The sequence below is a fragment of the Cyprinodon tularosa genome, unplaced genomic scaffold (genome assembly GCF_016077235.1).
Source record: "Cyprinodon tularosa strain WSP-4 unplaced genomic scaffold, ASM1607723v1 ctg159, whole genome shotgun sequence".
NCBI lineage: Eukaryota > Metazoa > Chordata > Actinopteri > Cyprinodontiformes > Cyprinodontidae > Cyprinodon > Cyprinodon tularosa.
Genome location: NW_024038427.1, coordinates 945,902 through 962,372, shown reverse-complemented (window position 1 = coordinate 962,372; position 16,471 = coordinate 945,902). Strand labels below are relative to the sequence as shown.

Genomic DNA, 16,471 nt, shown 5'->3' with positions numbered 1-16,471 from the left:
GTGCACCGCTGGTATGTGGGGTTCTGAGCGCCTCTGACAGAAATAGTAGGCAGGATGATAATCTGGATGAACTGACTGCAATGATTAAGTTTTCAGGTGGATTTTCTCTAGCCTGAGTGCCATTCCGAACTTAGTCCCGCCCACAACGTTTGAGGTCAGGAAGTTCGGTCTGGCATTGCTCAATAGCGCGAGTATGCTCGCACAATATCTGGCGGGCCAATCAAATTGTCAGGGCGGGCTTTATACGATGATGGACAGATGATCAACAGTAACGTAATCAACCACGTGACCAAAGCGCGCATGGGTGACAACAACAATGGCTGCCGCTGGAGAATTGAGGTGTGTAGATTCTGCTATTAGGTCTTTTCTAGAAGATATCGACAGCAATTTAATTTTAAAAAGAGGAACAGAGAAACGCGATCAAGGCTCATCTTCTTATTCTAGGTGTGCAACTGCACGCTTTGATTTTTGTTGAAAACAACTGTGCCTGGCTTAACATACGTCACGCACTCCGTTGATTTTATTGGTTGTAGGTCTATCCAATTGAGTGCAGAGGCATTTTTTTTCCTGATTCGTTCGAAACACGCCCCATAATCACAGCTCTATGGAGCAGTATCAGACTCATATTCTGACTAGAATTGAGTAGGACTAGATAGGCTAGGCTAGATTTTCTCACTTAAAAACATATTAAAACTACTTTATTCCCACTGATCACAGCAAATATAGCTGCAAGGTGTATTTATTACAAAGTATTATTCAAACCTGGGAGCTGGCCATGAGAGACACATCGCTGATGACACAGGGCTGTGATCACTCCTCTGAAAGTTTATTGACGCATAAATTAAATTAAAATCCTGAAACCTGCCAACAGAATATGTTCGCTTTTATTATCCTATTATCCTTTTATAATCCTTTAGATTATTTAGATGAAAAACACCTACCATCCGCCGCGGTGAACCTGGAGGCGACCCGGCCCAGAGGCTGCTGTTGAATTAAGTTTTCAGGTAGAAAACTAGAGCGAGAGTATGATTGTGCTTTATTCATGTATTTATTACAAAGTATTAATCAAACCCATCAAAGTCATCATCCTCTGTTTCTGAATTAAACAGCTGCGCTAAATCAGACATGCCAATCTCCCCTTCTTCACTGTCAGAGTCCGTGCCGGGCGGCTCCTCGGAAAGGATGCCGGCTTTTGCGAAAGCTCGAACTACAGTGCCAGCAGAGCTGCCTTCCACTTTTCGTGGAATTATTCTGCCGGCAGAATATGTTCGCTTTTATTATCCTACTGCTTCATTTTTGCTGCTTGTACCAGTCTGAAGCAGCTTTGCTGCTCTGCCTGCGCTGTGCAAAAGTGTGGCTGACGCACGTTGGGCCAAGCTATCCTATCCTTTCTTTGCCTTGCAGGTATATTTGCTGTCCAGCAGCAAAACTTAAATTTTTCCATCTCGGGCAGCAGCAGCGTGTTGGCGGCGCGTCAGATGCTTAAACGCTCCCAACGCGCTGTGCCTGCTGCTCAAAACGCGCTGCGGGCCCTTTTTGCTGTGCCTATACGTGCGTCAACCATTGACTTTGCATGTAAACTCCCTGCTTCTGCTGCGCCCGGTTCACACCGATGTCGAGCGGTTGAAGTTCCTTTGTCAGATCTCCTGCAATAAGCACAGCGTTCATTTGTTTCACCATGTTTTTCACATCAGCTGTGAGATGGAGTCACAGATTACCAGAGATGGTGATGAGTGGAAAAAAAACACCTGGTCTCCTTACATTCACCTCCCGCTGCCACTCTTTCATCATCTCCTCGATGAGGAGTTCTGCATGGTGGTCTCAAAAGGGCACCAAAGGGCGCGGCGCACATTTTGAGGGGATAAAAAGACGTTTACATGCGCCTTATAGTCGTGAAAATACGGTAAGCTCACATCTCATCTGAGCACGCTTAGGAGGGCTTTCAGTGGCTATCCAGATTTAAATGTCCAACCCTCCTGAGGTCAATTAAACACTTGTGGGTGGACCTCAGAGGACTGTCTGAAGGGTGCTGATCCCAATCTGTTGAGTTTGTAGCAGTGGCGGCTGGTGAAAAATATTTTTGGTGGGGCTGATATAGCCTAGTGTATGTCTCCAACTAATCCGGAATAAGAATTCAAATAAACAATTGCACAATACATACAATTTAACAGTAATGATTTAATTTACTATATAATAACAGTAACAGTGATGATTTGGGTCACTGTGATGGGGTTCTTTGGCCTCCAAGAATCCAGGCTCAGTCGGGTTACGGGTGTTGGTGATTTATTGTGCTCAAAAACTCAAAACAGGGTGCAAAAGAAACTTAACATATACAAGATCCTCTGGGCCTCAGCCTCTCTCCAGTTACCAGCAATGTAACAAAGAAACAGAAAACAGAAATGGCTGCTCTTCTTCCCACAGCCCTCATTAAATAGTTTAAGCCCCTCACCTCAGGCTCTCTTATTTCTGATTTCTTCTCATAAATCAGTTTTGTCCATATATTACCTCCACAAACAATTGATGTACAAAAAAAAACAAATAATTTTTACAACTTAATTATTTTACACAGATTCATTGACTTATTCAATTACACCAAACTGGGTTTGAACCCAGCAAAGACGCAGCCAGACTGAAGATGACAAGTCCCCGTAGCATAAACACGTACACACGCACACACACACACACACACACACACGGCTAACCCCACTGAAATATAAAGTGTGCACCCTCAATACGCCAGCAGGTAACCAGGAACAGCTTGTGTGTTTTAAGTTAATGGAGCTACTGGGCTCAGTGCGAGTGAATTGGTCCTCACAAGCACAGTATAACAGGAATGTGTGTGTGGCGCGCAAAGTTAGAGGTTGTTTTAAAGGGATAGTTCGGTATTTTTGACATGAATCTGTATGGCATCCCCATCACCAGTGTCATGCAATCACACTGACTTACCCCTGGCAGCGTCCTGTGAGCAGAGATCTCGTCCAGTTTTGGTCAAGCCAAAAGTAGTCCGGCAGGTTTGCTAGGACCAGCGAAATAAAACGTTTCTCTTCCCAAAACATTATGTGTTCAAAAGAGTGATATTTTTGCATCCCAAAAACGTTGTAGTGGAAAAAGTCACACGTCGTTATCACTTGGTCCTATTTTCTCTCTGTTCGTATCAGTGCGCGCCGTCATTCAGACAGCGAGCTCAACAACAGCCAGATGCATGTCTCCCTCCGCCTAGCTCCTAGCTGGGCGGAGGGAGACATGCATCTGGCTGTTGTCAGGTTAGTAGGCCCTAGCTGTCTGAATGACGGCGCGCACTGATACGAACAGAGAGAAAATAGGACCAAGTGATAACGACGTGTGACTTTTTCCACTACAACGTTTTTGGGATGCGAAAATATCACTCTTTTGAACACATAATGTTTTGGGAAGAGAAACGTTTTATTTCGCTGGTTCTAGCAAACCTGCCGGACTACTTTTGGCTTGACCAAAACTGGACGAGAACTCTGCTCACAGGACGCTGCCAGGGGTAAGTCAGTGTGATTGCATGACACTGGTGATGGGGATGCCATACAGATTCATGTCAAAAATACCGAACTATCCCTTTAAGCGACGAGGTGGATTCGTCACAGTCACAATAACCATGACATGAAATGTTCATATCCTACAACAGGGATGTTCCTCTAGCAAACGGGTAGATAAATAAGGATCTCACCGAATTTGGTGGAAGCTGCATCTCGCTCGTTACAGCCTGTTAAAGCGTCTGAGACGCTGATTGGCCATTAAATTCACCTAGCAATAGTACATGATTGACAGATTCTCTGCAAATGTGGGTCTGTCTGATCAATGCCCCAAGACAGAGACGGTAGGAGTCTGTCTGTGGAAATCCACAAATGAATGACAGTAGGTAGGGAAATGTAGTTTATATAATTTGTTTTTTCTTATAGGTACACACTCTAGAGAGTAAAACTGACATTTATGAGTTAATTTCTAAAAATATATTTTACGTTTCTCTCTTCTTATCGGGGAGGGCGGTGCCCCAGCGCCCCCTATGGGCCGGCCGCCACTGGTTTGTAGTGAACCTTCAGTTCTTCTCTAGTTTAATGACAAATTAGTTTCAACCAGCATCATAATACAGGGACTATCCCCTACATTAGTATTTTCTTTTTGTGGAGTCTCTTTTGAATTAAAATAAAAACCACAAAACCAAATCCCGTCCTTCTGGTTTTAGATACATCTGATCTCCATCACAGCGGAAGCAAATGTCTAAATTCCCCTTGCACCTACTTCTGCATGGCACTGGGGTAAAAAAAGCCTTTTATTGCAATTAGGTTTGCTGAGCTAGAATAACATAAACAATATGTAGGAAACTACAAGGACTGACTGGGCAACTCTGGTTGGAAGCCATGTGTTGGTAATGCAGGTCCTGACCAGGATGCTACATCCAGCCATGTTTGTATGTGATGCCATTATGCAAATGGTCAGAAAGCCATTATTGATTATTTGTTTTCTGTGCTGTCTTGTCACAAAATATTTGGAAGTGACAGGTATAGATGCAAAACACTGACTTTGTACTGTGTATTTAAGCTGCTGTTTTGTTTTTGTTTTTCTTTTTAACGTTGGGTTGAGGAAACTGGATGCTTGCTAACCACACCAATACATATACATTCTGTATCTCCATGACAAGAAGCATTCCAATAGATATAAAAGAAAATGTTTGTCTGCAGGATAAGAATTTTGAGGCTCCTCCAAGGATCAAGAAAAGCACTGGAATCCCCCGTTCCTTCATGGTTGAGGTGGACGATCCCAATATCAAAGGAGTCATGCTGACCAGTTGCGGCCGTTATGCAATTCCTGCCATAGATGCGTACGTGTAATTCAATGTGTTGATCTCATTTTTTTATTTATAAATCTAAAAGTTCTTTTTTTGTTTTTTTAAAGTCTGGCAATTTTTGCTTTTCTGATCACAGTGAGGCATATGCTGTTGGTAAGAAGGAGAAGCCTCCTTTCCTTCCACAAGAGCAACCTAAATGTGAAGAAAAGGAGGAGCCTCTACCTGATGAGCTGCTATGTTTGATATGCCGCGACCTGCTTTGTGACGCTGTGGTCATACCTTGTTGTGCAAACAGCTACTGTGATGATTGTGAGTTTGTTACACACATGTGTACTTTGAATGTGAATGGCTTTATTTGGTATATCTTTACATTTTAAGAACTGTATTGCCTATTCTTCTGATATGTGGTCATTTGGTTGTTCTTTACCTCTGAACACATTTATCTACCATAGGTATCCGAACATCCTTGCTTGAGTCAGAGAACCATTTATGCCCTACATGTGGCCAATCAGACGTCTCCCCTGACACCTTGATAGCCAATAAATTCCTTAGACAGGTACAATTAAAGAAAAGCTTAGTGTAATCCTATTATTCTGTCTGCATGTCTGTTGCAGTAGTTTGACTGTATTTGTTTTTTTGACGAACACAGGCTGTTAACAATTTTAAAAAAGAAAGGAGCTGCAGCAAAGGCCAGATAAATATGTGTGTCACATCACAGTCTCAGAATACAACATCAAAACCAAACCCTGTCCCCATTGCAACCCCGTCCAGTGTCCAGAACAAGATCAAGAAACCTCTCCAGTCACCCTGCACAGAGCAGGTAAATTTTGTACTCTGAAAGGTAGCTTTATCTCTGTATTTGGCACATTTGCAAAGCTATAACCATTTGTTAAATACTAAACACTGGTTTTCTGAAGGTTTTGGCATCCAGTTAATTCTTCTTGTCATATTTTATTTACAGGAGTCTCCTGAGAACAAGCCAAAGTTGGAAAAATCACCACCGTCATCACAAAGTATTGATTGCTCTCCTACAATTCCAGAATCTAATCCTTTTGAAACCTCCTCTGAGAAGCCATCATCCCAGACTGAGCAGAGCCAGGCCATGATAACCAACAGGTATGTAGCATAGATATGCAATAAAAGATGGTACGCCCAGTACATTTTTATTGTGTTGTTTATAAAGGAAACATTGCATTCCCTACTTACATGTCAGCTTACTGCCAAGTCCATGGAAAGCTCATGGACGGGATTAATGGCACACTTAACTGCTCTTTTTTTTCTTTTTTGTCATAAAATATTGCGGTAGGTTTTTATGGCATTTTATTTTGTACGTTTGGTCATATAAACTGAAACCAGTCACAGCAATAAATTTCTGGCAGCACAGTTGTTCCTTTTTCTGTAAATAAGGCTGTAGTTGGACTTCTACCATGAAACACAAGGTTTAAGGAGAGATGAGGAGAGGGAAATGAATTAAATGATAGGCTCTTTTTAAGCCTCTTTAAAAGATTGTGCTACTAGAATAAATGATTGCAAAGCAAATATAAATGTTTTTATGTACGGCTAATGAGTTTTTCCTGTTTTCTGTTAGTGAGGAATTAGAAACGACTGAAGATAAGTCTGAGGCCATCGCTCCGTCTGACCTCGTTTCAGGCGAAAGTTCTCCTGTTGCTCCATCTGAGCTGATTCCACAGGTGCTGAGACTCAACGTTGGCGAAACGCACAACCATAAGAGCTCTGTTCCTACTGAAGTTCCTTTGTCTGCTCAGAAAAAATTTGCAGGAGGGACAGAACAGCTTCAGCCTGTCTGTATGAATCAAATACAATCCACTTTAGGTCAGTAGGTCACTAAATTGTTTTATTTTTTTAGATTCTGTTATGTATTTTTTTATTCATGTAGATTAGCAATAGTTGTTGTTGGATAAAATAAATATTATATAGAAGAGCATTATCAACTCTAGTGAGAGTCTTTGTTTTTTTGTTATGCACAGATTCAGCCACAAGACTCTCTGGATCATCAACCTCCAGGGACAGGTATGGCCCCGTGTGTTTGAGGACATGCCTGGTTCTGATTCCGTCTTTTTCCTTTGAGCCTGATCATGTTTACTATCCCCTCCAGTACCTGCTCCATTTCCAATTACCCTGCTGGAAGCTTGACTGAATCTAGCTTAGAGCAGCGTAAAACCTCCACCTCTTCCTCATCATACACTTCATTACCAGCCACACCTTCCCCTCTCTTTCCCTCCCCTCCGTTCCACACATTTGTTCCAACCCACCATCCTCTCACCAGTTACCTCCCTGGATACCCACCAACCACACCTGCCTGGAAGCTTCCAATCCCACCTGGAACGCCAATCCCGTCCCTCTGCTCCTCCTCTCCCACACCCTCAATCCCTGTTTTGATCTCCGAGGAGTGGTACAGGTTACAAAGAAATAAAAAGGAAAGGTAAAGTAAACATTCAGATGTTTCACATCTATTCCAAGCAGCCACGTTGTGCAGCTGCACTGTCTAAAGCATTTAGTGATGCAATTCTTAAGCCTGACTTACTTATTTTCAGACAAGCTGCCTTAGTCAGCTGGTAACCAACAACGCTTGAAAATCTGACAAAAAATCGGAATTGAGCACCAAGACTTGAAGTGTGAACGTAGCCAAAGTGTATTAGACTGGCCCCTTTAAATTAAATGATAGAAAATATTCTTCTGGGGCCGCATTCCCCTGGACCCCCTCAGAAGGGTTTAATCCCCCTCTCCTCTTTTTAATGCCTGACCTATTTTCATTGTTTGGTTTGAAAAAAAATCTAAGTTTTCTATAAACCCCTGACACATATGGAATTCCAATGTTATTGTGTTTCCCCCCCCCCTCTTTATTAGATGCAGCATTGTTCTCCCTGCTAGTGTTTTTAGACTGACTTAACAAATGCCCAGTTTTGATACCCAGGGATATCCTGACGTGTGTGCTTTTTTTTCTCCTCTGCAACTGAGTGAATGTTGTCAGCCTGTTAACTCTGATAACAGAAAGTTTGTGTTCTCCTGGATAGGTGTCGAAATTAATCTGAACAACTGAGCGAATTTGAATGGGACTCAATTTAAAGCACTAGAAAAGGTTCAGTCCTTTTAACATTTATGCCCCATTTAGGCTGATATTTGAGAAAATGGTGCAGATGGAAGCTTTGACTTTAAATAAAGTAGTAAGTATGAAGTTGATGGTATCAGTATAAAGGTTAAAGTATTTTTCATTGAAAAAAAGTGTTTAAACTGCTACGGGAAGGACCTTTTAACTTATCGGAATCAGAGGCTGTTAAGTACAGATTACATTCAGTTTAAGACTAATGGTGTATAGTGGAAAGGAAAATATGACTCATAATGTTGCTGCAAACTCGTGTGTAAAGTGTGTTATGAGTCTGTAGCTGAGTTATGTAGCTGTTTGAATGGTTTTGAAGCATTGACTATTTTAAGCTAACAAAAAATTAAGAAGGGCAAATATTTAAAAATGTCTCTGGAAAACTGAATCAGTCCCATGAACTGACATTAAAATGGGTTCCTGGATCTAATCTTAGTTCTCTAACACCCAGGTCACCACACAAACGGTCTGTTCCTCACTCTGCTTCAAAGTCCTCCAAATCTAAATCTTCCCGCTCCTACTCTGGATCATCCAGTCGCTCTGGATCCCGCTCCAGATCAAGGTATTACTTTCCCTGCGTGGTGAAGGTTTTATTCGTTTACATTCTCCATATAAAGTGATTGGCAACATGTGGAAAGGATTACAGGTTTCTGAGGATTTGCTAAAACAAAGCTTGTATCTTTTTAGTTGTTGGTGTTTTCTGTTTTAGCACAGACCAGCAGATTTATTTTATTTTTATTATTTTCTTTTAGCTTTAGAGTTTTATTTCATAGTAAGAGTGTCCCTTACATAATTCTGCTTTTTAATGGTTGAGTTGTGCAGCACAATCCCAGACAGGAAACCTGTTAACTGTTTTATTAAATGTTAAAACTCCTTAACACGTGTTAAAAGCTTTTTTTTTTTTATCAGTGTCCTTTGGTCTTATGTTATTCTTTAGGAGCTATGTTTTTGCTATGTAGGTATACAGGTGCTGGTCATAAAATTAGAATATCATGAAAAAGTAGATTGATTTCAGTAATTCCATTTAAAAAGTGAAACTTGTATATTATATTCATACATTACATACAAACTCATATATTTCAGATGTTTATTTTGTTTAATTTTGATGATTACAAATGACAACAAATGAAAATCTCAAATTCATCATATCAGAAAATTAGAATATTGTGAAAAGGTTCAAAATTGATGGCCCCTGGTGCCACACTCTAATCAGCTAATTAACTCAAACCACCTGCAAAAGCCTTTAAATGGTCTTTCAGTCTAGTTCTATAGGCTACACAATCATGGGGAAGACTGCTGACTTGACAGTTGTCCAAAAGACGACCATCGACACCTTGCACAAGGAGGGCAAGACACAAAAGGTCATCGCTAAAGAGGCTGGCTGTTCACAGAGCTCAGTGTCCAAGCACATTAATAGAGAGGCGAAGGGAAGGAAAAGATGTGGTCGAAAAAAGTGTACAAGCAAGAGAGATAACCGCACCCTGGAGAGGATTGTGAAACAAAACCCCTTCAAAAATGTGGGGGAGATTCACAAAGAGTGGACTGCAGCTGGAGTGAGTGCTTCAAGAACCACCACACACAGACGTATGAAAGACATGGGTTTCTGCTGTCGCATTCCTTGTGTCAAGCCACTCTTGAACCACAGACAGCGTCAGAAGCGTCTTGCCTGGGCTAAAGAGAAACAGGACTGGACTGCTGGTGAGTGGTCCAAAGTCATGTTCTCTGATGAAAGTAAATTTTGCATTTCCTTTGGAAATCAAGGTCCCAGAGTCTGGAGGAAAAGAAGAGAGGCACTTAATCCACGTTGCTTGAAGTCCAGTGTAAAGTTTCCACAGTCAGTGATGGTTTGGGGTGCCATGTCATCTGCTGGTGTTGGTCCATTGTGTTTTCTGAGGTCCAGGGTCAACGCAGCCACATACCAGGAAGTTTTAGAGCACTTCATGCTTCCTGCAGCTGACCAACTTTTTGGAGATGCAGATTTCATTTTCCAACAGGACTTGGCACCTGCACACAGTGCCAAAGCTACCAGTACCTGGTTGAAGGACCATGGTATCCCTGTTCTTAATTGGCCAGCAAACTCTCCTGACCTTAACCCCATAGAAAATCTATGGGGTATTGTGAAGAAGAAGATGCAATACACCAGACCCAACAATTCAGAAGAGCTAAAAGCCACTATTAGAGCAACCTGGGCTATCATAACACCTGAGCAGTGCCACAGACTGATCGACTCCATGCCACGCCGCATTGCTGCAGTAATACAGGCCAAAGGAGGCCCAACTAAATACTGAGTGCTGTACATGCTCATACTTTTCATGTTCATACTTTTCAGTTGGCCAACATTTCTATAAATCCTTTGTTTTTATTGGTCTTCAGTAATATTCTAATTTTCTGATATGATGAATTTGAGATTTTCATTTGTTGTCATTTGTAATCATCAAAATTAAACAAAATAAACATCTGAAATATATGAGTTTGTATGTAATGTATGAATATAATATACAAGTTTCACTTTTTAAATGGAATTACTGAAATCAATCTACTTTTTCATGATATTCTAATTTTATGACCAGCACCTGTAATGCAAGACATAACGGTTTGAAATGATTTAATTGGCCTTTCATGCAGCTACCATTCTTAAAAGAGCAATATCTGTATTGTCTTCAGCAGGGTTGTTCTTTTTTTCCCCAGACATTGCTCTCCTTTCTCCAATCAAAAGGCTTTCCACAACCACTCTAACCCTTCCAGGTCCTTTGGGTACAAACGGCCTCGTTCTCCCACTCCGTCCTCATCTTCTTCACCTCCAAGTAGTTCCAACTGTAGATCCAAGTCGTCCTCAGACCACAGCCGGATGAGCCACCACCACAGCAAGAGGTCAGCCTTGAGCAGCCATGGCTCAAAGAGACGAGGGGAGCGCTCATCCAGGGAGAAGAGAAAATCCTTAGGTTCTAAGGCTTTGAATGATAGAAGATGCCTGGAGCTGGAGAGGCAGCACTACCTTCTGTGGAAGAGGGAGTACCAAGAATGGTACAATAAATATATCAGTAGCTATATTAGCCAGTTTCACCAGCTGCCTTTCCCTCCTCCTCCTCCTCCTCCACCACCACCATATACTCAAGACTCTTACTACCTAAAACAAGAAGGAGACGCAGTCAGGAAGGGAGATCGCTCTCCTACATCTGAGGACTCAAGTCGTTCCCCTCCATCTCATTCTTCAAATGATCATCATTCCCCAATACGTCATCCCTCAGGTGACAGCTGCTCCTCTAAAGCCCATGACTGCCATTCTTCACCTGCTCATTCTTCCAATGACCAACCTTCCATGTCATTAGAAATTGAAGTTCAACCTAAGGATCATTTGGAGGAGGGAAATGAGAAGAATAGGAATCTGACACATTCTTCACCAAAAAGCAGTGAGAAAGTAAATCTACAAGAAACAATAACAGGTGACAATCTACAAACAAAGAAGAAGGATGAAGACTGTAGTGCTTTCAAAAAAGAACCAAAGAAGAAAAAATCTGAGAAATCTCCCTCGTCTGATTCTTCTGGTTCCATCAACGTTCTCAGACAGGACAAGAGGCGGCGCATCACTGAACCAAGCAGCTGCAAGGATGATCCAAAAGTAAAGCACACATCAGTTAAACCTCTTCTGAAACCAGACGAATGTTTAGACAAAGTAAAGGACAAACGCAAAGAGGAAACTAACTTGAAAAGAGAGCGAGGGTCGAAAAAAGTTAAAAACAGTGAGAAAAAACACAAAGTTCAACCCATCACAGACACAGATAGGTTAGACACCAAAGTACATCCATACCCTGAAGGCAGCAAGACTCACGACTCAAAATCAGAGCGGGACAGAAAGAGAAAAAAACAGGATGAAGAGAGAAATAGTAAAGACAGGGATATTCTTAGTAAGACTAAAAGTGGCAAATGCCTCCAACCTAAATCTGCAGAAAAGCCCAAAAGTGTTCATCGTGAATCACTAAAGCCGTCTGGCAGAGGAACCCAAAGCACTAAGAAAGAGAGCCCAGCAGCACCTCTGACTAAACAAGACATCTGGGAAGGAGGGGTGAAGATGATTTCTCAGAAGAAGATAAGCATCAATATCAACTTGGATGGGAAAAAGAAGGACGACAAGATTGAAGAGGGCTCTTCCAGTCTGGGAATCTGTACTGAGGAAGGAGTAGAGTTTGCTTTTACAGAAGAGAAGTTGGAGAAAGAAAATAAAAAAACAGAAGTTAATGAAAAAGAAGAACCAAACTCTGGACCTTTGTTACTGGAGAGGCCATCTCTCTTCCAAGAGATCAGAGAGTCTGACATAAATGCTGTTGACATGGAGATAGAAATTCCTAGAAAGGATGGAGAGGACCAGAGAGAGGAGGGGGACATGGATTTATGGCACTGTGCTCTAAAAGAACTGAAGGACAGCAAGGAAACAGGAAAGGAAGAAGAGGCGGTGAGAGAAGATGATGGCTGCAGAGGTCCCAAACTGCTCCACACACAAGTAGACAGAGGAAGTGTTGGCAGAGAAAACAAAGATGGAACACAGAAAGAAGAGGCAGATAGTTTAAGCTCACAGAGAAGCAAAACAAAAAAACCTCTTGATGAACAAAATGACACATCAGAACACAGCAGGTCAGCAAAATTGTCTTATCAAATCTTATCCTTTGAGAAATAGTATAAATTCATTTGTAAGGTACTGCATGAGTTTTTCCTGTCTCCTTCATTGTGTTATGGTATCAGCTGACTGCTCCACTGATAGTGATCATAGTGTTAACAACCATTAAACCTTTCAGTTTATCACATAAAGCTCAGTCAGACTGGATGGAGGATGTCTGTAAGCAGTAGTGTACAGCAGTGATGGGTGTACTCGGGGTACGCCTACCCCTAGTGGTCCACTAGTGCATTGCAAGGGGTACATAAACATATTCTATTCTATTCTAAACGGCGCCGTCATCCAATCAGCGATGTCTCATGTTTCCCACTGGTACCTACCTTTTCCGGTAGGTTAATGTAATTGTGTTTTCCTTAATGTAGTTGCGCTTTGCTTTATGTAGTTTTGTTTTTCTTAATGTAGTTGCGATTTCCTTAATGTAGTTGCGATTTCCTTAATGTAGTTGCGATTTCCTTAATGTAGTTGCGCTTTTAGATTTGTAATGGCAGTTTGCACTTCAGGGCCACCGTAGTTTTGCTTTCTGAGTACCAAATTGAAACATTAAACAAGCTTTTATCAAAAAAAAGGTATTTTTTTCTTATATGTATGAGTTGACCTTCAGCTGTGACAAATCCAAACCAAGCAGAGGAACAGACTGGATGTAGATAACAGACTGGGATCAGCTGTTTTTCACACTGAGCTATCAGAGATCATCAAAGCTGCTCAGGTGTTTTGATGAAAACAAAGTAAAACTAATTACGTCAGTCTAGCTATAATTTTAGTCCTGTGTTTTGTTCCAAATTCCTCAAGTTTAAATGTGATTATAAGGGTGTCACTCAGAGAAGCTCCAGTTTAATAAATACAGGTTTATAATAGGATATCATGTTGTATTTATTTTGATTCCTTATTAACATCCAGGCAACTTTTTCATGAAAGGAACTCATAAATGCTCAAGTTAATACATCAAGTAAAATAGTTTTATAATCAGTTATTGTATGTTCCACTTTTAGACAGTCATCAATACTGAGAGAGGTTACTGATGATAAAACAAAATGCCCAAAGGGGTAAGCTTTTAAAAAAAAAAAAAAGGTTGGGAACACTGCTGTACAGCATTCGTGAGAATTCCAACTTTCCCCTTTCCTAACTTAATTTTTAATCCCTGAAGGTTTTATTTAACTTCTCTTAGAATAAAAACCTTTTAGAAAAATGTCTTTCTGGTTTTGAAGCTATGCATAATACTGGCTCTGCCCTATTAATTGTTCATAATGACATAGTTCTGCCTAGTTCTGTTGACTTCCGAGTGCCCGGTAGCTCTGCTGTCTCTGCACCCTATACATGTCTCTTTATTAACAAAGCTGGTATCCGTGCCACAGAACATCTGCAATCAAGCAGTGGCTAAGCCAGAATGTTTTTTTAAACTAAATAACAAAACTGATTATTTGTTGTCAAAGCTGTCACTGAATGTGTAGTTCTGACTGGATTTTATTCAAACAAAATATTTTATCTCAGTATAGTATTTTATCTGTACCTCTTTAACCAGTGTTTATGGATGGAGACAGGAGAGGACAGCAAGGGGAAAGCTACTGGAGGAGGAACCAAATGCCTGTGCAGAAGTGACACAACATGAGCCTACACTGGTGAGTCTACAGGTCAAATCAGGACAGGACTAACAACCTGAGTTGGTTCATTTAGGATTATGTGTGTTCACTTGTATTTGTTTATATATGTACATAAACAGCATTGTTGTTTCATCATTATGAAAGTATTCCACCATTTGGTGAAAAAAATTATCCCTGATGGTCTCAATCAGTTAAAACAACGATCTTGCAGACCTGAATATATCCTATTCATGCTAGATAAATTATATTGGCATCATAGAAAAAATTTTTGGTGTAGAAGTTCTTACTGTGACCTGACATCTCAAAGCTAGTCATTTTTTCTGCTAGAGGTTCTTCAAAACACGCAGAAAAAAAAAAACTAAAAGGTGTAAACTAAACTATTAAATATCAAACACAGGGCATGTCTGCTCTTCATTCTGTCCTCTGGAAAGCTCAGAGCTTGGGGTGTTAGTCCACATTTATAGATGTTCTACATGCACTGTATTGAAGATGTGGAAGACTGTTTGCTTTGTTTTGACTGCAGAGCTTGGTCACTCTGACACAATATAAATATCTCTGAATAATCAGAGAAAAGGGATGAATGAAGGTTTTTACATCAAAACACAATGATAAATCAGAGCTGTTTCCTCTGTAGCACATATATTATTGAGCAGCTGTTGGAGGAAAGCGTGCATTATGTCAGTTGATATTGCATAATACCTTTTTCAACTGAAAATCATTTTTTTCTATCCATTTATCTGTTGCATTCGGTTTAAATCTTCTGAGTAGACTTATTTTTAACCAACTCAGTTCTAAGAGAGTCAACATTTTCATTTGATTGCTTTTTCTTATTTCTTTAGCAATATAAAAGGTTTTAAAAAAAATAATTTTTCCACTATAAAATGTAAGAAAAATATTTACTTTGGATTTCTTTTTGGACTTCTTCACTGATTCTGAAAGGACAAACATTGTGCAGAATTTTCACATTTCATCTCCTCTCCTCAGGTACCTCGCATCAAGTGGGAGAAAAAGGAAAAAGACTCGGATAAAAGCGAAAAGAGAGCAGGACAGCCACCAGAGACAAGGACAGACACTGAGTCAGTAGGAGACAATAAACAGAAGAGTCTCAGATCAACAGAGAGAGGGAGAGACGGGATCAGAGTGACAGTGGAAGGCAGGGGCCAGGAGAAAAGGAAAAACTCTGCTTCTTCTGGGCGCTTTTCTGCTGTGGCGCCCTCTGGTGGCAGTGAGCAAGAAAGGGACAAAGGGAGAATAAGAGAGCAGGAAAGACGAGAGCAGGAGATTTCAAAGCAAAGACTGAAGGACGAGGAAAGGAAGAGAGACCCAGAAGTCCTGTTGTCAAAGAGAAATATGTCTTCATCTCACTCTTCTTCTCATTTCTCGGTTTCAAAAGATGGAGAGAGGAAAGGCCTTTCAAGAGAAAGTGTCCAGAGTTATTTTCACAGCAGAACATCCTCCAGATCGACCTTTATGCCTGATCAACATTCAGCCAAAAGACACAGAGAAGAATTCCTGGACTTTGAGAGCAAAGACAAAAACTCTCTCTTTGACTACAATTATCACTATCCTACAGGAGACTACAGTTACAAAGACCGACCCTTAGGGGCTCAGCACTCTCCTCCTACTTACAGCCACCACAGGGATAGGGGCACACACTCCTATGGGCCTCCTGCAGGCTCTTACAGAAGCTTTACCGACTGGGAATTAATGCAAAGCAAAAGCAGAGATGAGAGCAGGGTACAGAAAGGAGAGAAGCCAGGGAAGGAGAAGAATGCTTTAGATCGCAACAGGGAGAGAGAAAATCCAGAGGCGGTGGGTGGCCGAGGAGGCGGGAGCTGGAAGGAGGAAAACCCCCAAAGATTGGAGGAACGACGTCGATCCAGCAGCAGTAGCAGCAGCAGCGTCCGTTCATCAGCAAGCCGCCGAAGCAGCAGGGATTAACAGAGAGAAAAGGAAAAAAAAGTGCACACATTAAAGCTTTTACATTTTCTCACTATGAGAAAGAATACTTGAATGTTTTGCTTTCCCGACCAACAAGGTGCCTGGATTAATTCCAATTATTTATTTTTTTTTTTTTTTATAACCAGGGTACATTCTGTATTACTTTAAGATCTGTCTTATCCGACATGCAGCGACCCAAACGCTCACAGACAAATTGTAAAAAATAAGCACTTTAAATACAAAAAAATCTGCTTGCGAAATTAAATGTCAGAATGTTTGTGAGCAATTCTAAGTTACTTGAATTTGCACATGCTGACACCCAACAGCAG

The 16,471-nt window shown here is 41.0% G+C and overlaps 1 protein-coding gene across 4 annotated transcripts in view; it reads left to right on the top strand.

Annotated features, from left to right (window-relative positions):
• The window catches only part of LOC119780336 (E3 ubiquitin-protein ligase RBBP6-like), a 71,560-nt gene extending 55,408 nt beyond the window's left edge, over positions 1–16,152 (top strand). For 3 of the 4 annotated variants that reach the window (XM_038280352.1, XM_038280351.1, XM_038280354.1), the window contains exons 7-18: positions 4,710–4,849; positions 4,953–5,125; positions 5,269–5,372; positions 5,466–5,636; positions 5,778–5,932; positions 6,405–6,649; positions 6,805–6,847; positions 6,933–7,259; positions 8,386–8,496; positions 10,623–12,563; positions 14,123–14,219; positions 15,186–16,152. In XM_038280352.1, coding sequence (XP_038136280.1) covers positions 4,710–4,849; positions 4,953–5,125; positions 5,269–5,372; positions 5,466–5,636; positions 5,778–5,932; positions 6,405–6,649; positions 6,805–6,847; positions 6,933–7,259; positions 8,386–8,496; positions 10,623–12,563; positions 14,123–14,219; positions 15,186–16,142 — 4,464 coding nt within the window. In that variant the 3' untranslated portion in view covers positions 16,143–16,152. The remainder of the gene's footprint in view (positions 1–4,709; positions 4,850–4,952; positions 5,126–5,268; positions 5,373–5,465; positions 5,637–5,777; positions 5,933–6,404; positions 6,650–6,804; positions 6,848–6,932; positions 7,260–8,385; positions 8,497–10,622; positions 12,564–14,122; positions 14,220–15,185) is intronic. The other variant, XM_038280353.1, reaches the window with a different exon arrangement.
• Positions 16,153–16,471: the final 319 nt, after the last annotated feature.